The 25901-nt window shown below is 41.3% G+C and overlaps 1 protein-coding gene across 2 annotated transcripts in view; it reads right to left on the reverse strand.

The window, feature by feature from the left end:
- Window positions 1-25901, reverse strand: part of osbp2b (oxysterol binding protein 2b) — a gene marked incomplete at its 5' end in the record, with an annotated part of 45084 nt that overhangs the window by 12440 nt on the left and 6743 nt on the right. For both annotated transcript variants that reach the window (XM_079162114.1, XM_079162113.1), the window contains 2 exons: window positions 513-711; window positions 5133-5383. In XM_079162114.1, coding sequence (XP_079018240.1) covers window positions 513-711; window positions 5133-5383 — 450 coding nt within the window. The remainder of the gene's footprint in view (window positions 1-512; window positions 712-5132; window positions 5384-25901) is intronic.

Genomic DNA, 25901 nt, shown 5'->3' on the forward strand with positions numbered 1-25901 from the left:
ATGGAACCAGCTGGACCCATATTGGGGATGTTAGGGTTCATGGTCAGCATCAAGCCATGGGTCAACACATTCTCTAGTTTTAAAAACTAACACTTGTTTACATCCATCAACCGTGTCTTCCTCCCTGTTACCTATCGCTCTGCTGTGGGAAAGTTACATCACTAAGTGCTGTCATTTGTCTGGAGAGGGCAGTCTTACACAAAAGGTAAGGTCACGGGGCTACAAAAATCAATAGGTTTCTTCCTCCTGGAGGATGGACGAGCACTACAAGTGTCATGCCAGCGAATGTCTTCAAGAAGCTGGTTATAGGCAGACAAACAAAAATAAACAAATGGACGGACAAACCCGCAGTCCCTGGTGAAGGTAATTACCATCTCTAAATTAGTGATAATCCAAACCTTCTGACACAACTTGAAAACTATTAAGCAGCATGAGGAATGTCACACATGACTCTTAGTATAGTGCGGCCCATGCTGAGGCCCACAGGAGTCAGTAATGCAAAGACGCCTCACCCTTGGTGGTGGTAGGGGCGCTGGGTGTGGTGGAAACAAGCGTGGGTGCTTCTCTCCACGCTCGCTCCAGGCTGTTATGCTGCTTGGCTAGCTGCTCAATGGTCTCCTCTAGGTGGGTGCGCTGCTCTCGCTCATACTGCAGAGCCCGCTGCCATCTCCTGCTGTGAGTCTCTGCTAGGTCCAGAAAGTCTCGACACGCCTGGGGGAGCACATGCACACAAGAGGATGAACACACAAAAGTTGAATTCCTCTAAAATAGTCTGGGAAAAAAAATGGATTACTTTTCTGAAATAAAATCTGATGTTCAGAATTTTTATTGAGGTGCAAGTTTCTACTGGCAATGACAAACAGCAGATTTTGAAAAATGAGACTTCTTGTGGTTCCTGATTAAGTAACACCTTCATAAAACCATTGAGATCATAAAACCTCGGAACGTTTTCACCTTTATTTGAGTCAACAGATAATACTATACTGAGAAAAAGATCCTCAGGATAATTTTTCCTGATAGCTTACAGCAATATGAGAGAGAGAACATTGGGATGAAAAGATGTAAAGACATTCAGGCCAATTATTGTAATCAAGGTTATTTATCACTATTGCTTCGAGTAATCATCAATGTGTTAATTAGCTGTCTATAGACTGGGTCTCCCTGCTGTGTAAATGTGCCTCAGAGCATCATGAGCTTGAGGTTACACCTCTGATTGCGTAGCAGACTATGTTGAGTCATTGTCACTGCCGAGCTTTTACTGCTGAGAGTTTACTTCTGATTAAACATATCTAACATGTCAGCATTTGTCTGACTGCCGTGTCTCTTAGTGCGCTCAAAGGTCAATGAACACCTCACAGCATTCTGTCAGGAAACAATTACTTTCTCACCTCGTCCCTTTCAGTTTGATTTAACAGAATGAACATTCAGGAGACAGGGACCCTCAAAGGTGACGCACTTTGGACCACTAATGCTCTTAAAAACACAGATATCTTTTTCAAAAATTAATCTATCCGTATGTTTCTTTGATCGGAAAGTGAACAAACAAGGTCCTAAAATGACAGACTAGCTCTGGGTGCCAGATATCTTATTGTCACATCACATGATCCTTTGCAATGAGCAGTTACAAAGAAGTTCCAGCCTGCTTTCACATCAAAGTCTTCCAAGTGGATGTTCTGGAAAGCTTAGTTGTTGTTCTGTGCTGCACAACCAGCTGAGAAGCTGGTTCTCCTGCCTTTATTTCAAGGACCGTATGACATGCCTTTGACAGAGATAAAGCCGTGTCAGGCATTCTGAAATTGCAGCATACAAAAAATGCTGAGACTTTCCCCCACTGTCCCTCACATAACAGAGACAAATGAGGAGATGCGTTTCATCCTGGATGACAAAACTAATTCCCTGGAAAATCTCCAACCGTCAAGACTTTAGTGATGAAGTCCTGCTCATTTGGGCAATGTGCACACATCAGTGGAGCCATACACAGCAAGAGGAGGAACAAACTGTCTAAGTCCAAATGAGATAAGCAATGCATCGCCAGCCCTTGATCAGTGACTTCAAAGGAAAAAGGAAAGATCTCTACACCTTCACATGAATCTGCATTACACGTTTGCTGACTTGTGCTTCCTTATTATGTCATTTCATTTTAATTGTCTGTTTTTCAGTCAGTGTTTACGCATTTTTTTAAATTAAGGTTTAAGGACCATATTTATGGAGCATTTTGGGGAGGCTATAACCTCCACATGAGCGGAAGAGCCCATAATTAAATATGGTCCTTTCTGTATTTGCAGAGAATGTCTTTTTGGTCCCAGAGCCAGAGGGGCAGTTGAGAGTTAGCTTGAACCACTTAGATAAGTTGTGAGCTGGAACTGGAGGGATGTGCCACTCAAATAATCTCTGTTGTCTGGCTGGTGAGAGTACAGTATCACTTTGAGGCAGCAGGAAGAGAAACAAGGATGCGGTAACACCTTATCCTTCCTTGATTTGTTCACAGACTGCAGGATACCCATCTCTCTGATCTCTGATGAAAAAGTATTTGGTATACCACACTGAGTTTACTTGTTGTCTTGAAAAACATCATCACCAACATTTCACTGTCAACAGAGCAATAGAGAGAGGCGACACCAGGAACAGAAGCAACACAAACTGACAGCTAAAATTACAACTTAGGTTTTACTTTTACAAATGCATCAATATTTCATGCCGTACATGTGCGAGTCTGGATTTTCTGATCCAGAGTTAGTGGTATGCTTGATAAAGACACACGGTCATATAATTAGTAAAAATGTATTTAACTTCATAACAAACTCAAATTAAATGTGTTCTCCAACAATACTGAATGAAAACGTAATGTGTTATACAACTCCAAAAGTAAAAAATACAAAACCATTGTTGACAAGTTTAGAAGAGTTCAGGCTGAAATGATTTACGCTCATCTTGTTGTTTAAAAAAAGTAACTAATCTGTAAAGATCAAGGGATTTGAATGGTTATAACATAATATTTTAAAATCATATGTATGGTAATGGTACAATTGTATATATGTTGATAGTACTAAAATATCCTTACCCTTAACAAAGGTTACATTTCAGTGGCTTTAGATGTTTTAGAATAGAATATCTTGTTTGCTCAAAACAATGCATGGAAATCACAGAATATCTGTAAAAACATCCAATCAAACTCTTACCTCCAGCAGTCTCGCATGAAGTGTCTAAACATCAATGTCTGAGACTCAGTTTAAATGTTGGAAGTGCATGTGACATTGTGGTTCACTTCCTCAGACGTTGATATGAAACTCAACACCCACTTAAAAAGCATGAGAGTTCCACTTTTTTATGCTGAGTCTCAAGTACAAACGCAGACTGCATGTGACTTCCGTTGGAAACAGGGTTGATAAAGGCTAAAAAACAAAGTGAACAGGCATGCAGAAATCAAACAAAAAAAGTCCTGAATGAGTGACGTGGCAAAGACCACAATGAACTTGAGTAACGTTTCATGTGATTACATCATACCAACAGTAGTGCGTAGGTGTGTAAAAGCATGCACACACAAACGGGCGAGAGTCTGGATTCAGTGACACACGTGACCAGTTACAGCACCACTCAATGAACTAATGCAACCCTCTCCAAAGGCCAGGGTCAGATCGCAGAGTACATGCAGTTGTGTCTTGCCGTTATGGCCTCCTTCTTCCCTCGACCCCTCCTCCCAACATGCATAGCCTGTTTTCTTTGGAAAGCACATGAAAACCACAGTAACATCCAAGTAAAGGCCTTCACGATGGCTGAAAACGTGGCTGCATAAATCCAAATACCCATATCCAGCGCTGCCTTCTGCTTAAAGAGAGCCATTTACAAGCCCAAAATCACTGCGGGGAGTTAGTGGCAGCACTTCTTTCTCATTAGAAGCACATTCTTGGCTGACCTAAGGACATTTTAATGTGTTAGGCTGTCCAAGAGGATCTATTTTATTGCTTGTCCGGTAACTTTCAATTTCCCAAACCAATTAATAAGTAAAATTGATGACAGAGAGAAACAAGGGGCTCATCATTTTGTGCCTTCACATAATTTAAGTGAAATCTTTTTTTTCTTGTCATAACACTATGGCTCAAGTGCCTCAATAGGCTGCATTAGCACATACTTAAGCATATAAGGAGTAGTAATTCAAACCTAATCTTAAAGTAAAAATACTTGCAGCTTAACCACGACTAAATCTGACTGAATCATTTGACACCTAACAGCCACACATTTCACAGAGAAAGAATAAACTAGAGTAAAACAATGAATAAACAATGCTATCAACAAAGCCATTGAGAGAAGCAGGAAGAAGAGACAAACCTTGTGCGATTGTATGGTTTAGTCAGAGCAGGTCTGTCCGTCTAACTGTGGTCCAGAAGGTTCTGACATTCCTCACCAGGCAAGGAGGGTCGAGGGTTTGAGAGGGGGGAGGAGGGGTTATTCCTGTCCCCCCCCCCTACCCACTATCATATCTAGTATCAATCCTTCAGCACCTGAACTCTCCCTGAACTCTCATACACTACTAACACACTGTAAAGTGGAATGGACCCGGGCCAGATACAGTAGAGCATATACTGGTTATCACATCCAACAGTGAAAACTGAAAATGTGGTAGTGGTTGTTGTGCTGAGTTAAATATAGCTGATATAGCTAAACTGCAATATGTTATTTTGAAAGAATAAGTTCTTCGTTGCTCTCCTTTCTTTCTTAACGTTTTTTTTGAGGGGGAGCGTTTACTGCAAAATCACATCCAAACTATAAGGATAGAGTTTCCCGTAGGTTGGACAGATTGTGAAGCCCTTTGCAGATTTTTGACGCTACATATAACATTAAATACAGCAGAGATTCTTGACCTTAAATTGAAACGTTATTAAGCTGTGAGCTAAGTTAGAAATAGTTATGTCTAAGTTGCTTTTAACAGGATCTGGCAGGGTCTGGAACTGCATCTCTGGGCCTGCAGCCCACAGACTCCTGTTTAAAAGGCCACACTGTAAAGCGATCTCATCACTCAACGCACTAACCGCACTATAGATGACTGGCATTCCTGTCATATTTATCATGCAGGACGCAGGGCACTCAGCTCACTGCTGCCGCATCTCGTAGCCCGGTCTGCTCGAGCTACTTACATTGATCATAGCATTGGAAGTGATGCGGAAGAGGGTGGCTCGCTCGTTGACTGCCTTGATCTTCTCCCCTCCCTCCACAGGGACTTTCAGACCCTCGAGTTCACTCAGGGAACGCTGCAGGGCCGCTCCGTGCTTCGCGATCAGGTCATTACATGTGCTGAGGTCATCGAGCTTGCTGACAAGTATCTTCAGGGTGCCCTGAATCTCGCTGCGGTCCGACTGGGATGTGGGCTCCTCGTCCCCCGAGTCATCTGGAGGGTAGAGGAAAGAGGTCACGTACGCCGTCTTCAACAAGAGACGATTATTAGGACTTGTGAGTACACCAGTCATAAAGAAGAAGATAAACAAAGACAATTTAGAAACGTTCTTCTTAGGTACTTTTAGGAAACATATCTAACTGCATAGCTGCTAAATTGAAAATACGTACAGTACACTCCGTCCTTTTTATGATAGATTTCCCATTTAATTAAGATGACTCCCCGAGCTACCGTGGCAAACTCCTCCATTTCTCAGTGGTAAACTGCTGTAGGCAGACGTAGTATTTAACTCTTGTAAGTGATGTACGTCTAATGATAAAAAGACAAATTACATACATTTAAGAATGATTTGTACCACTGATGAAATTAGAGTTAATTAAGCCGTTAGTCAGATTTGACAGATGGTTTTGTTTGACACACGTAAGTACACCCATTAGACATCAGCGCACTAACAAAATGACTGACTGACTGCAGACATCCCGAGTAGCTTATCTAATGTAAATGTAAGCTGTATCAGGACATTTGAATACAGACAGCTCGTCCATAACCATGAGCCTTTGCGGTAGCAGCTGCCTTTCACTAGGATGTCACTAAAGAGAGGTTACTCAAGTTTAAACGGAACACAGAACAGTGTTGCAGCGTCAGCCTTGCATTACACACACGTATGCACGCACAAGCAGATTCACAGAATGACAGATGTATACAAGGGTGAGACTAAGGTCCATGAACAGCCTTGTGACAATGTAAAAGGAACAAATCCATGAAGAAAACAGAACTCCTGATTTTCTGAACTAAAGTAGACGAGAAGTATTTGCCCACCTGAGTATTAGATCTAACTTCACACAAAAGAATATGCCCCGATATAAAAAAGCATCTGCGTTTGTGTATTTGTTTCAATAAATCCAACAAAACAAGCCGATATGGCTGTGAGGAATTAATAGAATCAGCTTCAATGTCAGCACATTTACTCTGGATACATTACTGCCTGCTGAAAAGCGATAACATCCCAACAATCCCACCAGGAGGAGTGACATACAAAACTACTGCTGGAACATGAAGACAAATAAGGAACATGAGGACAAGGACGATTCTGTGCATTTCAAAGTTCAAGAGCAGAGTGAGAGTCTCTCCGCCCATTAATCCACCCGGCTGACCCCAACGTCTAGAAAATGCTGCTCTGCTGTCTTCTACACGCCACCATACAGACTCTGCTTTGTCACATTGAAAAGGTCTGTTACATAGCCGATAGGTGAGACTGTCGCAGTCTTGGTGAGAAGCAGCACTACAGCAACACTTTCTTCTAGCACCAAGGCAGCCGAATGTGACCTCGCAGTAGAAGAGACCATCACCCCTGTCAAGCCTATAGTACCACCCACGCAAGAATAACACGGATCTCCGCCTGGGGCATGCTGGGAGCCTGGCAGGCTCAGCACTACATCATGTAACAGCAATAGACTGAGTTCAAATTTGACCAAGACCTTTTGGCCAGTGCAATGTTAAGCTCTACTGAGAAATAAGCAGCACAGAGATATCTCCACACTGGAGTTATCGTCAAGAGGAGCTGAGAAACAATGCTCTAATTATACTGCTTTCTAATGTATCTTTGTTAAATCAACGGCAGCACAATAGTGTGAACAAGTTCCTCTGAATGAGTAACATTTGTGAGTGGAAAATGTTGGACGAAAGAGAAAGAAGAGTGAGAGAAGAAATAAATTAGGTGAGGGTGAGCAAAGGGGACAAAGAGAAGCAAAGAAAACAATCCCTCACCATGTTTACATTCCCGGGTATCCATTTTCACCCAAAGGCAACCAAAGTTCAGCCAGGAAGGAGCAGCACACAAACTGAGCTAAAACGTCAGAGACAACATGTGAACATCTTGAAAAGGCTTTCAGAGAGACACAACTGTCTGGCCTTTAGAAGGGACAGAGAAAAACATATCAGTCCAGCCAAAGGTCAACCCAGCAACCTTACAGCAACAACAAACCCAAAAGCGAACATGGATCAGAAATCCATCCACACATTACCGGCCAGCAATAGAGTAGGAATCAAGTTGAATCGCACAGAATTTCAATAAAGTCCCTGCAGAGAAAGGTAAGGGAAGAAGAGGCAAAAGCTGAGGACGTAATGGTATAAAACTGACTGGAGTGTGTGTCCAGAGACGGGCAGCTGCAGTGCACAGGAAAGCAAGAGACAGTGAAAGAGGGGAGTATGTTGAGCGAGTCGGACAGGATAATGGAATAAGCCTTGAATTGATAAAGTGTGACTACAGAGCAGCTTTAAACAGATAAGTTAGTTGGCCAGTTGATGTAGTTTTGAACTTCCTCCCACGAGGCAACAATAAGCCTCCACCAAAGCAGATACATTCATGTATACGCACCCGAGTTCAAAATGAGTCATTTTAAAAGTATGAGTTTTCATATAACAATATTCAAAAATTATATTTTTACATATATTTGCCACGTTATAAGAGATAACAGAGCAGCTGACACAAGGACACAGAATTAGAACTTGGAAAATGCATTTTTAATTTCCTTCTCTTAAAGGTGATCAGAAGAGAAATGAAAAGCTGCTTCTGGAAATACAAAAAATGGTATAAAGGACTACCGTCTGTCTTGACGTTAGATTTGATATATGTTTGTATATGTACAGTATATAGTCGCAGTGAGATTACCATTTTTACACTTTTGAAAAATTCTGTTTTGAATTACTTTATAATGACTGCTGTGCAAAACAATCAATAACCGTTTTGCTTTCTTTAATTGGAAATAGGTACATGACAAGAAGTATTGATGCTATTGAACCGATAACCGTTGAGGAATTGACTGTGGAGGTCAGGAGTATAAAGTATGGCTTTATGCAGGATTGCTTGACTGCCGGACCCTTAGTTCATTAACTTAACTGCTTAGAACAGCTCCTTTATTTCAGAGGCAGAGTCCACACACTTCCAGTGTCCCCCAAGGGACCTTATCTCTGACATAATACTGTAATAAGTGAGCTCCAACGTAATGAGTGCACAAGTCTTCCTCGTTCATAATGATAATTTGTGTGGAGTGGCTTTGGGAGGGCTGAGGGAGGCCTGAAGAAACGGGCTGTCAGGGTTGATGACATTCTCACTTGATTCTGTAACTTTTGGAGCTGGTGCTGCTTTCATTGAAAAAGAGTTGGCAACTCTTGGCTGGGCTTTTTGGTTGGATAATTTCTTTAATTTAGCGTATTACCAATAGCTTTAACTACCGTACCATACATATTTCTTTCCAGAATAAGGTCCCATGGTGGTCCACCAGAAGGGGAGGCATGTCCCCCTTTCTATTCATCCCTATTTAAAATCAATGCTGAAAAGTTTAAGTATTTGGGAATGTGGATCACATGTGATTATAAAGACCTCTACAAAGCTAACGTCCTGCCCTTGGTAGCCTGTGTGAAACAGGACATTAAACGTTGGGATTTGCTGCCCCTCTCTCTCTCTGAGTGAAAGGATCAATACAATGAAGATGAATGTCCTGACGAGGCTCATTCATCTATTTCAAAGTTTTCCTATCTTTCTAAACAAATCATTTTTCAGCTCCATAGATAAATCTTCATCTGGAACGAAAAAATGGGATTAGATGAGATACAGTGTCCTGTTGTATATTAGGAAAATCTGCAATAAAAAGACAGATCAACCTCTAATTTTGATCTGTACTTGTCATATTAAGCCAATTAGAGCGACGTTTGAAAGGCTACATGTTAATCAGTTTTAACAGGAGATTGTGTACCACACATGAACTAATAAGTAATCAGTGTTAAGTAAATCTGATATACCATAAAACTTTTTGCAGACACTCCACAAAGGAGGCCATTTTTATGAAAGTGAAAGTTACGACTCAAACCCCTTTGGACACGGTCGTGGTTAAAGGGAAGGTTCGCTGAGAGTGTGCAAAGTGCAAGGATTCCAGTTAAAAGCAGTGTATAATGTATCCTTCAAAATCTTATAAGCTGTGTATCAGTAAGGAGCAGAAAAACAAACAATTGAACATTGGAGACTGGCCCATAGTAACCCCCTCAATGAAATCAAACAAAAACTCAACCCCATCATGTCCACATTTGAGAGTATGAAATTACAGAGTAAATCACAGAGTAAATTACAGAGTAAATTACAGAGTAAATTACAGAGTAAGCCAGTGGCTTGGCTCAAGCTCACAACTCTTTCCAATGTTAAATGATGATAGTGTACAGTTGGGATGTTTACGAGTAAACTACAATACATGGCTATGTGAAGACATTTACAGCACTGCAGGGAAGCCATGCTCCTATTATTCCCCCTCATTTTACCGACGAGTTCAGCAGCTTCAAGCAACGCCACTTAAAAATAAACTGTCACATGTACCGGCGCCTATTTGTTTAGAAGAGACTCTGCTTACAGCAATTCACCTGCAACTTGAATTTTCTTTCCTAAACCTCACTGAAACAAGTTGCGAGCTGCAAGAACACACATTTTGTATGTTGACTCTACTGCTTAGACACCCTTCAACGACAAAGAGAAACCAGTACACAAAGGTTTCTTTAATCTAAATGAAGCCTCCACAAGTGTGTCAGAAATGTCTTTTCTGCAATTTACTTTTGCTTCACTGAGCCGGATCCACATGGGATCGATAAAATGTCAACCACTACCGGACAAGTTTGATTACTGGAGATGAAAACCTTTGAAGCTAAAGTGTATATCACTCAGACCTGGAATAAAACATGATGACTGCATTTAACAATAAACCTGATGTGTCAATAAATGCTCTATCTCTGCCGTCACTCACTGCCGAGCTCGCCCCCTCACATTTCCATCCTCTTCCTTCCCAACAACAGAAGTGGATGGATGGCTCTGCGTAGCGAAGTCGACACCGCGAGGCAAGGGCAGGAGCCCATTACCACGCCAGGCATGCCTCAAGGGCGGTCTACCTCCCCCCTTCCCCCCCCAGAGAACACCCTGCATAGACACAAGTGCACGTCTCTTCCCAGCGTGTCTCTACTGAACCCTCCTATTTAGAAGTTGATGATATCATTTAAGCAAATATCTGTGTCTGAAGCAAGCTGGGATGCCAGTTTACAGGTCACAGCTCATCAAATCACAACACTTCAACACATAAGCACACGTGCATCTTCCATCCATCCTCAGCATGTGCATGCTGTCGCTTCTTCTCCCTTCATTCCCTCTTTATCTTTTGTGTCGAACGTAAAAGGGCGAGGGAGAGACAGAGAGAGAGAGAGAGAGACAGGAAGCAGGAGAATAAGATGTGGGAGAGTGTAATTGAGAGAGCAGTAGTCTCGCTGCCGTCCCACTGTCAGGCTCGTCTCTCTCTGCCCGTCCCTGAGGACTGGCTGTCAGATCAGTGGAGCCAGGCCTCCGGCTGACAAGACGTCACCCTGTGGTAGAAAGACGTGCACGTCGAGCCGAGCACATGGGACAAATGCCTCTCTGGATTAAAGATGGTATTTGAACATATAAGGCTTAATCAGAGGGGAAAGTATTTTAGGAAGGAGCTCACTTTTATTACTGATGGTTATTATAGTTCATTTTTTTCAACTTCATGCGGAGGACTGTAGAGAAAATGAACACGGCATCAGCAACAACATTTATGTCTGTTCTTTGTTAAAATACCAGCAGAATTCTGATTCTCCCTAAAATTGTATTTCATTACTTAATCTCATGAGTGCACACATGAGACCCTTGTCAGTGTGCATAGACTACATTGTTTTAGGATGAATGGTGATTCACACAGATCATTTTGACAATGCATACCGTATAAACGTAGTCTAATGCAACAGACCTGCAATAAATCCTACTCTGTCCCGTAGGAATTACATTTATATGGTAATAATAATAATTGTATCTCCAGTTCTATTTTGGTTCACATCCAGGCAATGTTTATTTAGGGAAATGCTACATTTGAAAAATTGTAGTTTAAATGATAATAATGTACACATATTGTGTCTCATCCTTAAAGTCACTGCGGCCTTTTCCTGTATCAAACTAAGATCATGATCTTTCTTTAACAAGTGCTGTGAGCGTCTAAACAAAATGATAAATTACAAGCACATTATGTATCGCAAGAGCAGATGTTGTAGGTAAACACATGAAATATGTTTACATTTTAAATCAACATTGTGTGACTTGCCAGATATGTTAATTAACAAAGGTTCCTCACTATGTGAGCTAAAACCCACATAATAGGCGGCATTATGTTTCCTCCTAAACTTATTGCAAATGATTTGTATACAAACAAAATTTCTAGAAGATTGAGTTTTATAACTTCTACCTTCATAAATCTTACAATGTTCAGTCTTTGTTGAAACTGCATTAGAGTGGTGTTGATTCAACTTTATGGTTATTTCATATTAATATTTATATGTTGTTTGTGGTGCTTTTGGAATTAAACAGTGCTATAAATGTTCTTATATTTCATTTACCCTCATTCAAAAAAATGAACGAAAAAATATTGGATATCCGTTTGAACAAAAATATACTATTTAGTATTTATTATTATTTAGTAATAATACTATTGCAGTACTGTTGTATTAGTTTTAGCTCGGTGTAGCAAAAGAACAGGTAAATGTAAGTATCTCATGCTATTGTACAGTATGTGGTACTTTGTTATCCTTTGGCTTTAACCAAATGTACACTTTTCATACACAGGAAAAGCTAAGTGACAACTTTGACACCACATCACTGTTTTATTGCTCAGGGCTCCAGATTTTTTGCTTTTGCATATCAATAATAACCCTAATTAAACAATCATGATTATCAGATATTGATTCCAATTATCCAGCCTTCATGCATTTACAATCTGAAGACCACAGAGAGTTTATACCTGTGGTTGGAAAATATTTCCTTCAGCACTGACAGCTAAGTGAGAGGAAGATGACTGTTGTGATGGAGAATAGAGAAGGAGAATAATGTGAAGGTGTATCAGAAACAGAAGAGGGAACAAGGTAGATGAAGAGCGAAGATGCGTCTTAGGGGAGTGTAGTCCTCGCCGGTAATTACTAACTGGCACCATACATCCCCTGAGATACATCACTGGGAGACAAACAGAGGAGACAGCAGGTTAAACCCGGTAACACGGCGCTCAGCTCCTCCACAGGCAAATGAGAAACTGTGCAGTGCAACTCATCACTGTCCCCAGAGCTCTGCAGCACAGCTCTGGCAGTGTATCCAATCGAACGCTCTCAATAAGCAGCAAACAAAAGAAAAGATTCACAGCAAACTGCAGCGACTAGGCAATGTGTTTTAATTCAGTCACATTTTATAATGTGCAAGAATAGACAAAAAGAAAAACAATCAGACTGCTGACTATTACGCTGTAGATTGATATTCTGGTGTGCTGAGTACATTTGATGAATTCCCAGCTGGGGCATCAGACCTGTGAGAGGCAAATAGCTCTTGCTTACTGCATAAACTCCTACAGTCTGAAGGTTGAGGCCATTAATTATCCTCCTGCACAACCTAAGACTACTAACTGAGCTCATTTACACAAGTCTGGTCACTGACAGAATTTCACAGGAAATTACTGCAGTACTAAAAAGAGCGTGCTTCTCCATAGACAGTGAATCACAAGCTAAATGTGAAGCCTGTGTTTACCATCTGAAGCAGCAGTGATCTCTTCATTGTCTGATTTACACTGTATCTACAGTATGAGAGATTTGTAATCATTGGAAGGCTTAATTAAAACCCATGTATGCGAGACTGGTAAGCATTAACTGAATGCATGCTCACACACCACTTCTTCATTTACATGCATGCACACACAGCTGATCAGGCTGTCAGAGGAGGAGGGTCTGTGCTGTCAGCTGCCATGGTTCGTGTACCACAAGGCAATAAAATGAAGATGGAAATCTTAATGTTTTGAAAGACACGTCTCAATGACAGAGAAACAGTATATCAGGTGCATCCCCCTAACATAGTGCATGGTGTGTGTAGCAATTTTAAAGTAGTCGCTCATGAACTTACACCGGCAGACAAACATAATACACTAACACATCCTTGAGATGCAGCATGATTGCTCACTTAAAAAGGTATAATCGTATAAACATCTTCTTATAAATAAATTTTTTGATATTATTTACAGTTGCCCTTTTTCTGAAATAGACATTCAATGTGTTTACAGTGATTTTCTGTAATTACCTCCCCGTATAGTCTTTGCTGGATCCAAGCTGCCCTCGCGTTCACAGGAAAATTACTTTTTGTCATTTTAACCCCCATGAATACTATGTTCAGTTGGCATAATCCTATACTATCCTATACTTCATCCCAGCACTAGGATGATATTAACATTGAGACGATACAAATCGGTCAACCGTCAGAGATTTTAACCAAACTGTTTACCTTGACGCAGCTCTCCCTGTAATATCTCTGCTGTTTTGTAGTAGATCAACATGGGCAATGTTACGCATCTATGAGCAGGAATGAATGTGGTGAAATATTTAATTCACTGGCCACTACATCCAATACAGACACACCTGTTTTACAGACACACACATTTTTGGAAGATTTCATAACTATATTGCGATATATAATTACATTAGTATTTTATCTACATTGCCCACTCCTACCAAGCACTGCAACAGCAAACGTTTTAAGTTTGAACAAGTCACAAGCAGTATTTGACAGTTTGTGCTATTGAAAAGAACAAACTGTTGGATTACGGTCACTGTCTCTTCTTGAACACCCTGATAATGTGGGTCAGTAACCCGGGAACACAGCTGGATCGTGATCCATGCTAATTGTCCCAGAGCCATGAAGGTAGCCATCTAACCACCAAACCAGGAAAGAGCCTTCACAGAGCAGTGAGGTGTCTCTACTCTTAAGTTATGTGCATTCATATTTGAAGAATTAAAAATGATGAGCGTATAGCAGGTGCTCTAGGGGCTGACCCTGTACTCTGACCCCTCTTCATAGTGCATACATGATGCGTATTGGTATCTAGGGAGGGATACTGGTACGTCTACTGTCCGTGCACACTTACAAAGTTTTCAGGTTCAGTCTCAGAGCAGAAACACAGACGTACCTCACTACACTGCGTTTATCAAAGTGATGTGGAATCTCACATGTCAGCGCAGCTCCAAGAGAGGTTTTACACGTCCACGAATCACACAATAATTCTGTTCATCACAGCGACCCGAGTACACCGAGAGATTTTCAAGAGAACGTTTCATTGCCAGGCTTCAGATGCCACTGACTCAATCTTCAGCTTCAGAAAAAATAAAATCCATGCACAAGAACTACTGCTTCCATTGAAAACTGTCCCTTTTTTGTACTGCTTTCCTCTTCTATTTTTACCAAATCCCAATTCCTGCCTAAAACTGGAGCAGTGCCTTCCTGACAGTGACAATGACATGGCTGTCAACCAGATATGATTGGTTGGCATGTGTGAGCCTCCCAGAGTGGGAGCATCTCATTATTCAGGCTGTTTTATTTGTTACTTTGTTAAGCAGTGGCCCAGTTGGAACCGGCGCTAACTGAGCTAAAGTAGTTTCTACTGGCCCTGAGCCAACGCTTAACAATTGTTACATTTAACTTTATTTACATTCAACTGTGTTCTACCAACAAGTGTTCTACCAACAAGTTGATCTAGAATAAAAACATTTTAATACAGTAAAAGTTTAGTAATGGTTCAACAGTTTTTAACTGTTTTATTTCCATTGTTTTAAAATGGGGTCATCGCAACTTTTTTTATGTAGTAGCCAATTAGACAAGAAGAAAGTGGCCAAGAACTCCTCATCATGGCTTATATTACTAGTTACAAGTATTCACATAACACAACACTCATGTCCATTCCAAACCAGTATGTAGCATGTACATTTATTTTCTGTATCCATGTTTCAGATTTAAACATGACAAACTCACACCATGGAGGCAATGCCAGTATAAACCCAACTATTATACTCGAGTTCAAAGCACTTTCATATTTGAATGTTACCACTGATACACACGCATACAGGACGTCCTTGTGAAGGCCTTTGATCTATCACACTATGTTGTGACGCTATAAGAGACCAGCTAGTACTACAGTGCAATGTCCTTGAAGGATTTCAGACTATTGGATCGATGTTCAGAGTTGTGATGTTGGTTCCGACTTATTTTCTTTGTGTAACTTAATCACATCCCAACATTCGTATTGCAGAGAGTGTGCAGAAGCCTCTTATGAAAAGTCTTATAACAATATGGCGTATACCACCAATGCCAAACTAATTTCAGTGAACAAACAGGCAAACTGGGGAGACAGAGCACCCAGGGCTTAAGAGAACAGCTGTTCAACTCAACATTGTCCAACTCTGCCATGGGCAAGAAAACTGATGAAGTGAGAGAGATGGAAAGATGTGAGATAACCCATTTTTCATTGTTCCTCCAGAAGTACATATTCATATATATATATACACACACCATGATGTAGACTGTATAGGATTCTATTAACCTGCCATGAGTAGTAAAAGAATATGGATTTGTTCTGTGTAAAAATCCTTCACCACTGTCACATTTGCACTTTAGGACCCTGGGAAACACAGCAGGTCACATTTTATACTTTCGGATGGTGCAATGAACTATACACACACAATATATGCGAACACAGATGCACATTGCCAACACAACACGTAGGCCTGGCAGACTCAGACTCATCCATATGCAAATGTGAGGTGGAGCAAGCGCAAAGAAGAGAGAGGAAATGAGTCTGAGCGAGAGCAGCACAGGAGAACGAGGCGAAAGGGAGACGGGGACTGCATGCGGTGAGGAGTGCAGGCGAGAGGACACGCTGCTCTTTTTACAGCATGAGGCGCTGCATTGTTGAGGGAGGCTGCAGTGATGCGAGCATCCATGGCGACAGATGACAGATGCCAGGGAGAGAGGAAGACGGATGGAGGAACGACAGCTACCTCTCAGACACAAGATGAGGAGGAGATAGCCGGATGAGGAATGTTTCGTCATGGGACGGATGGAGAGGAGTGTGACAGCTCCTTGCTAATGTTTAGCCATAGCTGTACTGACCCTGGTTGACTTTACTCAGGCAGCCCGAGGTGCAGAGGGAGCGGACCGCCCCCGCCTCCCAGCAGCCCCGGCCCTTCATCCCACTCTCTGCAGGCCTGATCCCACTCCACGCTCCCTGAGACGCAACGCTGCCCTTGGCCTCTACATAATCCCAGCGAGAAGGGGGCAGAGGCAGCGACTTTCCCTGTTCAGCATTGCAGCGTGCACACACATACATGCATACTCACACACGTACATACAGTACACAGACAGGGGAGCGATGCCGGGCGCTCCCTCGTGTAATTCCTATCTCCTCTCGTGCATTGCTTCCCTTGCTTCCGGAAACTCTCGCGCACACGGGATACACACATTCACAGAGCTCGGCACATTTACAATTCTCCTCCACATGCTTCTCTCAGTGCAGTGCAGATTGGTGAGGAAGGGAGGGCGGGAGGGAGGGAGGGAGGGAGGGAGGAAGAGAGAGAGGGAGTGAAGCAGAGAGGAGATAGAACTCTGCAGCCAGCACTCATCGACACAACTAGGACCAGAATGCATTGCTGCTATTTGTAGCCAGACAGAAAAAGCTAACTATTTCAGGAAAGCGAAATGGCAGAGATGGTATTAAGTAAATGTTATGTCACTTTAAAGCGACACCACCAGGAGATTATGTATGATGAAACGCGGGGGATGAAAATATTTCAGATTAAGTGTCAACATATAGACTCAGAGTGGTGCTTCTAGACCAAGTGCAAAAGGTCAAATAAGACATACTTCATTGATTGACATGTCCATCCTCTGATATCATATCAGAATCTCTTTACGGTGCTGATCACCAGCCGCTGATGGACCACTTTGAATCTGACCTCCTGCAGACAGCACCATTCAGACTGTAGTTCCCCCTGAGCTGCAGTAACAACCCTCACTCCCTCTCCTTTCAAAGCAGGTGAAGGTTACCTTTCCAATATTGCCGTCAGTGTACATATCACCACCATACTGTAACTCAATGTCACCTCGGGCACCCTCTCCTCGAGTTAACTGTGGGATTCTGTCAGCACATAAATTACACCAATTCTAAGTAGCGCAGTGCCTATAGTTCATAAATATGCTGCTCATTCACTTTCAGCTGAATCGCATCATGATGTTCAGCACGGCCGTGTCCTGTCCGACCATATTTGTTCTGTTCGTCAAATTCTAGATTTAGAGCAAGCTATAATAAAAGATAAATCAAAATTTGTTTTACACATAAAGTATGAAGAGTTTGGTCTCTTGTAATGTGTAACAATGGAAGACAGTTAAATGCTTTGGTTATAATGTAGGTGTGTGATTATATGCTACTGTGATCGTGATATATCGATAACTGAAAATATTTTTTATATCATTTTGATAACTATTTATCACCCAGACGAAGGGCTGGACGACAAACCAAAGGTATCACATTGGTAGTATTGAATCCCCTGCAAATCTAAATATACCATTTCAGTATTTAGTACATAAATAATCTGAATCCCATAAACTGAAAATAGCAACAACAGCCAATGACATCTATTCAGCTAACCATCAGCTCAACATTTAGAGGTTATACTGTAACTAATCCAGACAAACACATGAAAAGAAAGCCAGCGCCAGCAAACATGTCATATGCTGAGGTTTTAAAAAACACAGTTATCATCATTGACATAAACGTTCATTGTTTGTGATTTTGTTTTTAATTCTTCTTATTGTTTTAGTTAATTTCAGACATTATTGTTCAGACCTTGTTATGGTGATCTCGTGTTTGAATATGTTATGAGTCAGGTTTCTGACCACGGCTGTTCAAAGTGCAGCGCTTTAGTTTTAATTACCTCTAGTAATGAAATATTCAGCTCCAAGGGCCTTCATTTTTGTATGCTTACTATATAGATTTTTTAAATGTTGAGGCAATGGCCTTAACATACTCTTTAGGGTGTTATTAACAATAATCATTGTATGTTAGTTGTACAGGAAACCCTTCACTTTGGATAAAGGTGTGATAGTGAAAGGAAGACGGCTTCTCCCGAGTCACAAATCTATTTAACAGCTCAAAGTTATCAGTAATGCTATTAATACCTCTGGGCCACAGCTTCAGAGCACGGGCTGTCACTGTTTCATGATGCAACACCAATTCCTTCTTTCATGGGCAACAGCATGGATACAATGCACAAAATCAGCTGTAGAAATGTGGCCAACAGTATACAGAGTGCCTCTCTTGATTGAAAACTGCAACAGTATCACATGAAGCTTGTCTGCTGTGCAATGCGTGTTGATTCAGCAAAAACACCCGATAACAGCAAAAACGGCTAACAGAGGGGGGCTGCTGAGGACTGTAAGTGAGGCGAGAGAAGTGCTGACGAGGAAAGATTGTTGGACGGTAAATAAATAACATCCCCTAAATGTCCCGGGGCATGTTCAAGGGGGGCGTCGAAGCATGAAACCTCAATTAATTTCCCACTTGACCTTCATTTCTTTTCTTCAATACTGTTGAGTTTAGCCATGCAAAGAGAGCCAACTGGTGAGAACAGAAGCCTCTGTGTGGGGTATCTGGGTTTATAAGTTGTAGTCAAATAGTCTGTTATCTGGTTTTCAGTCATTATTGTTAATGTTAAGCACTTTGAGCTGCATTTTGTGTCTAAAAATGATTATGTGTGGGTAAATAATGTCACTGTTGAAGTTATCTGAATCCCGTGTGGTGCTTGATGGTCAGTTAATAGAACTGAAATACTGCTGTATTTGATTTCACATTGTAAACTACTAAATGTGTTGATTATCAAGTAGCACACAGATGATTATACAGTATCTATAGTTAGACTGTTCTTTCAGGTACCAACACATATTTACATACGGTACAATAAATGGGTTTTTAATTAATTATATTAACGCCATTTCCCTTTTAGAACATTACATTAAAGCTAACACAGCACCATCATTTCTAAATATATTTGACTCCAATCTATACAATATTGTCTCTATGAGAGGGATCACGTTTTAAGAAATGCAATGGAATATGAAATGATATTCTTTTGAAATCCCAAAGTTCAGCAGAAATTCAGCCCCACGTTTCCCTGTTTATTTACTGGATGAGACGACCCATCTGAGGGACAAACTAAAGTGTAAGGGGCGTTTAAAGAGCATGAGTTACAGCTTCATTAAGCAAATTAGTGCATGAAAATCCAGAAACCCAAACACTCCGCACAGCCTGAATGCACAAGCACCGAGCTCATTAAAACCAGTTCAAACACCTCAGGAAAAAATGTTTCGTTGTGGGAAGAAAGTCATTATAACATTCTGAGTTTCAGTCCTTTTAAAAACATTTCGCTGTGTCAATTCCAGCAGCAGCGGCGGCCATTGATCCATGCCAAAAGACCACATTATGCTAACACTGTGACCACCTAATGGACTGTCGCTCCTCTTGGTACGATAACAACCCGCTTATCCAAAGGAGGTGGAAGATCTTTAATTAACCACTAATGTAAGTGTTCAGAGGAACGGTTTCCTGCGTCAGCCTGCACTGGCTCATAGTAGAGAAACCATGCATCCACTTGATGATCTCACGAACAGACGCAACATTCATGTCGATGCCCGACGCTGCAGAGTGAAATTACGGTTGAATCTCGATATGCTGGGGCAATGAATCATCCGGCTCTGATTGCACTTAGTCATAAAAAACAACTCGAGTCCAGGTAGCATTTTTGTGCGACGGAAAGAAGTACCTTTCTGTGTCCTGAATAAAGATGCTACTGAAGTATTAAGTATTAGCAATAACCGCAACCAAATGTCCCCATGGTCACTGACCAGAGCTGCAGAGATGTTTTGAACATTTGCTCATTAAAGTATAGTTTCAGTTCAGTGATATTTGTGGGATGTCTTGCATGCACAGTTTAATTGGCTTGAGTTCAGGACTCCGACTTTCCAAAGACTGTGGAGGAAATCATTTTTTTACTTATTTTTGTGCTAGTGTGACATTATCATAATGTGAGACCTGACCAGATTCAGATCCTAAACAGATGTCTTCACATTGTGTTGTATGAGGTCAGATTAATGTCACATATCAAAACAATAAAACTGGTTGAAGTCAGTTTAGAAAGAGGATGGTTTTAAAACTGAATACTGAGGTTCAAAACGTGAAAATAGGATTTGAATGTCTTGAACTTCATTTGCAGTGTAATGTTTTCAAAGTTACATATATGTGTCTTCAAAGATTTAAAACTTGCTTCGCAGTTCAACAAGCCTTACATGTTGTATACCTTCTTATCTCCGCCGGGCATAACCCTGGGAAGAGGTTGTGTGTTCGGTCGTGTGTGTGTGAGACTGTGTGAGTCCGTGACTCAGTGTGCATGTCTGTGTTTCGTGAATGCGGTGAACTTCGCCTTCTGCTGCAGCAAACTGCATACTATTTATTTTGGGAGCCCAGTTATGGCTGCATGCTCCAGGATCTCTCGTGGTTGCGATGACGCACACTTTCTCAAAACACCTTTTACTACCTGTTTTATACCTCCATTGACTGCTTCTACTGAGTGCACCTTTGCAGTTGTACTGTCGTTTATTACCTTCGCTAAGGAGGTCATGTCCCTTTGGTTTGGTTTGTCAGCAGCATTACAGAAAAACTACTAGCCTGATTATCATGAAACTTAATGAAAGGGTGAAGCCTGGGCTAAGGAAGAACCCATTACATTTCGGAGCAGATCTGAATTGCGGGTCGGACACAAACTATATTTTTCACTTATGGAAACAGCCTTGGTGGAGGTCTGCGCTCTCCAAGTGCTCTTCTACTTTTTTCTGTGTTTAGTGTTTTTAGCCATATAACCCAGATGAACATCAACACATAAAATGGCATTTCCATCACAATTGTGTCTACTCTGACTTGGTTCAGTATTATCACGACATAAGACAGATAATTTAAACTAATATTACTCACAGAGAATGGAGCTTCCAACAGTGGTGGCCTTTCAACAGCAACAAAACAGCATCCAGCCCACTGTGGCAGATTGCAGTGCTGTGGGAAAAACACTCTCAGCTCTCTTAGTTGGCATAAGCTTCACCTGACCAGCGAAATCCACCCAGAGGATGAAAAAGGAGGAAACTGAACCTCTATTTTCATAGCTGACCGCCTTGCACAACATTTGACTAATTTAAGATGTAATGACCTGCCTGTACCTGGGTTCTCAACAATTTCTCAACTTATTGCTGATAAAGCAGAAAGGCAACAGAGCGAGTGACAGGGAGAAAATGGGTGTTGACTGTCTGGGCCACAATGTGAGCTTATTAATGAATTCAGGTTTCATGCAGCGACTAAAGAGAAGACCAATCAGTACAACTAAGGACGGCACAATAATCCCAGTAAAGCAGCGTGGATCCTGTAACAATGCAGGGCTTCAATAGCGCTGTACACTGACTGTATGGAGTCATGATTAGTATAATTCAATAGTCTAAAAGCAAGACAGCCATGTCAGAGACAAGAGGCAAGACCAATACAAGCACATTATTCAAAGCATATTATCTAGCTTAGACTCCCACACACAAAATCTCACACACACACACACACACACACACACACACACACACACACACACACACACACACACACACACACACACACACACAGTATTAATAACAAGCAGCAAGGAAACAGATTCTATATTCAAGGTTTGGTCCGATCAGCGCTGATAAAAACTACCACCCACCATTTCATCTAATCAGTGTTCTGACACTTCCCTGTCATACTGTCAAGAAGCAGAGGTAGTGTGTGTGTGTGTGTGTGTGTGTGTGTGTGTGTGTGTGTGTGTGTGTGTGTGTGTGTGTGTGTGTGTGTGTGTGTGTGTGTGTGTGTGTGTGTGAACCATAACATTACAGTATAAACAGGTAAAATAGTTTCCTCTAACCTCACAATAGATGAGAACAACACCTGTAACCATAAAAAGTGTCTATTTTTAAAAGATGGCAACAACTTTATCCTCAGAAAGCTTAAAAGACAGAAATAAATAAAAAAGGACAAAAAGACAAAATGTGTGTTGACTAAAACGAGAGTAAAACTGTAAAACAATCAAACAAAGCGAATGAGATGACGAAATCTAAAAACAATACCTAAAACTAAATAAACACTAAATGTTCAACTGTAAAATGGTTGTTTGCTCTTTCACAGAGAGGCTGTGGTCACAACATCCATCACAACTCCTTCAAACCACGTCTGCAATGTAATGCAAGTAAACCTCAGCAAGACTGAGTGTGGTGAAAAAGTGCCATTGCATGATAAAATAAGATTGAAGTGCCATCCTCATTCTGTCCAGACATCACTCCCCTATTGCTGGGACCTTTTAGAGTCCATTCAACATATATAGTGGTTTCAAAATACAATAAGACAAAAGGGAGAGGAGGAAAAAATGTAAAATGCCCGACAGTATTAAGTTAGAAAACAGGCGGCAAGCCCAGTAGAAGCAGGACACAGACAATGGACTTGATTACTTTCCAATGTGTACTGTAAGAAAAACAACAACATAGACACAATGGAGTTTCAAAGCACAAGTCAGATCAGTGGTGGATGAGTGCAGTTTATGGAGGAAGTGTGAGTTCAGAAAGTTGAAATCCATCATGAGACAGCCAGGGTTGGATTTCACGGGGACACTTGGCTGTTACATTCACATTTAAGAGACAGAAGTTGAATATGGCCGGAAAAGAAGAGATAGAAAAGCACCCGGAGGATTTTGTTTTGTTACAAGACTAAACTCTGATCTACTCGTGCTCATTGAGGACTGAGCTGATCTAGCAAAGCAACCTCTGCCTCCACACGCTTTCACATCCAACACAAACAAGGACAAGTGATTCGTTACACAGCCGATCTGCAGCAGAACTAACTGATGATAAGCATGCCGTCTGTCATTTCAAAGTAGTGCAGGTGATAGAATACACTACTTTAAAACAGGCTTTTCTTGCTCCATTTAGATTAATACAGTAGATGTGAATCTCAGCTTAATTGTATAGATCTGTCATCATAACACATGTGTTACTTTATTAATGAATCATTATCTATTACGTGTAGAGTGCTACTATAAAACCAACACATCCTTAACTCGGTCCTACGAGTCTCCTGCCCTGCGCAGAGAGATTCATCCATTTTACAACGGAAACAATAAATCAAATACATTATTCAACAGTGTTTTCATGTTTACATGTTAGTTATTTACTTTCTTCAATAACAATGTTTATTTTTTTATTATTTCAAACCAGTGTATCACCTGAATGAGCTCTGGGACAGAAGTCTACTGTATATGCTCTTTGTCCAACATTGAAAAATCACTGATATCCTTGATTCATCCACTACAATTCAGCCAATATATGGTAATATAAGCTACAACGTGTAAACACAGCTGCATCTAATCATTTAAACTAGATACACATGTATGCACACAAACACGCACCCACATTCCTGAGCATAACGTCAATGGAAGGAAAGCCGGATACTTACAAGAGGAAAACTGCGCCTTATCCCTCCAGACTTTGCAGGACAAAGGCAATGTTTTAAGCACAGAAAAGAGTGAAAAGGGAAGAGTTGGCGAAAGCAGTAGGTCATTCCATTCAGAACTAAAACCCCCGCTGGATGAAAAGGAGAGTAGACGGCTAGAGAGGAGGAGAGAGAAAGAGGGAGAGGGGGCGGGAAAACCAGACCGCGACTGAGAGGGTGGCTGAAAGAAAGAGGAAGAGCGAGTGCCGGAGCGAATGTAGGGGGAAAAAAACAGGGAGACAGTCAGGACCGGGAGGGATGGGGGATGGGGGGGGGGGGGGGGGGGGGGAAGAAATGACAAAGGAAGCTTGTTTGAAGAGGCTGTCCTAATATTGATATTCAGTTTCAGGACCATGGACAGAGCTCTACCTTTTACTGCAGAGGGAAACGATGGGATGTGAAATAAAACAAGAAAAGAGAAAGATCTGTGTGAACTCAGCTACATCCAGACAAACCACTAACTGGATAACTGGTTCCACCATCTTCCACTAAACCTTCCCAGTTTCCACAAAAAAATAAATAAAAAATCACCATCAAAGCATATTTTCACTGGTGTTAAAGTCATATAGGAGCGAATGTCAGGCTTGCAAATTCAAGCCAGCACTGGAACCAGTGATTCAACGGGCTGTGAGCTCACTTTCACAAACAAGTGACAGAAACAAGGCAGGCAAACACATGAGAGAGGTCATGTCTGAAGTGAAGGCAAACACTGCCACCTGCTGAACGTTTGCCCCAAACTGCAGGCACTAGCTTCAGCAAGCTGCTACAAATCCAATCTAAACCTAAAGTAGAACAAGATGCACTCATGGAAGGACGGGCAATTTACAGGAGAGGGCTTCTAAATGGAAAGGCGGCAGATGTGACACCAGTACTAATGAAAGATTCAAGTAATTGATTCAGGGTTCAGGTCAGTCGTACACAGACAAAGAGCGACTTGAGATTGGAGTTGAAACAGGAGTCTCACGGTGCGTTATTGGATTTGAGATTTTACATGAAAACCAGAGATGGTTAATAAACAACAAGCTACATCAAGGTTGTCAAGTTATAACTTTGGTCGCCATCTACACAGATGATGGGCTCTGGGTTTACACTCTGCTGAGGAGATCGATAGGAGCTCTTTACTCCACCGACGGAGAGGGAAGGGCAAGTCAATGAATGTCACTGATCCATGTTGTCTTACACTGTGTACAGAAAGAGATGCTATGAACGAGCCTGATTCCCTGTAGTATGAAACGTTCCTCCCACTTGCATGAACAGATCATTTTCTGTAAACGGACTTGCACAGTGTCCCTTTTCTCACATGCTCTTAAATCGTACTCCCGCAGATAGATTAGCTGTGAAAGTAAACGTCAGACAAACACAGAGAAACACACCTGTTCTTTCTCTAAGCTTTGAAGCAGTTACTGAGTCAAAGCTTTAGCGAGACACACACAGTTAACTGCTTCATGAAATAGAAGTCTAATGCATGGCACGGAAAGCTGCTGTTCATGACACTACATTTCAAACAGATACAGTACGGTTTTACTTTGAAAAAAAAGGCATTTGTAGCTACTAGATCCTGAAACTGGATCCTTGAATGGTTCCAAAAGGGAACACTGGTGGGAAATAAAAAATTAAAAGTGTGCATGTCTTTGTGTATATTCTGTGCCTGATGAAGTACTCTTTTTGTAAAGTGCAAGGTTTGTTCAACACATAAATTAATTTAAAAGGGGACAATATATTTTTTAAAAAAGGAAAATCATTTTGTGATGGGTGTACTGTAGCATCATCATACTGTAGTTGAAGTTGACAACAGACCATGCTGCAGAAAATATGCACATACACACACACACAAAATATGTAAGTAATTCAATGTGTTGAAGGAGCCCAGTCTAGTACCGTAAGCTACTGAGACTAAATGACAAAAACCGTTACCACCACAGCGGTCAAAACCCTTTGTCCTTCCGGGGTAAAAAACACCCGACAACGATTTCAGTACCTACATACCTGAGCCCAGGTTATTAGTACAGCGC

This window comes from Pholis gunnellus, assembly GCF_910591455.1.
Source record: "Pholis gunnellus genome assembly, chromosome: 6".
Classification (NCBI taxonomy): Eukaryota; Metazoa; Chordata; class Actinopteri; order Perciformes; family Pholidae; genus Pholis; species Pholis gunnellus.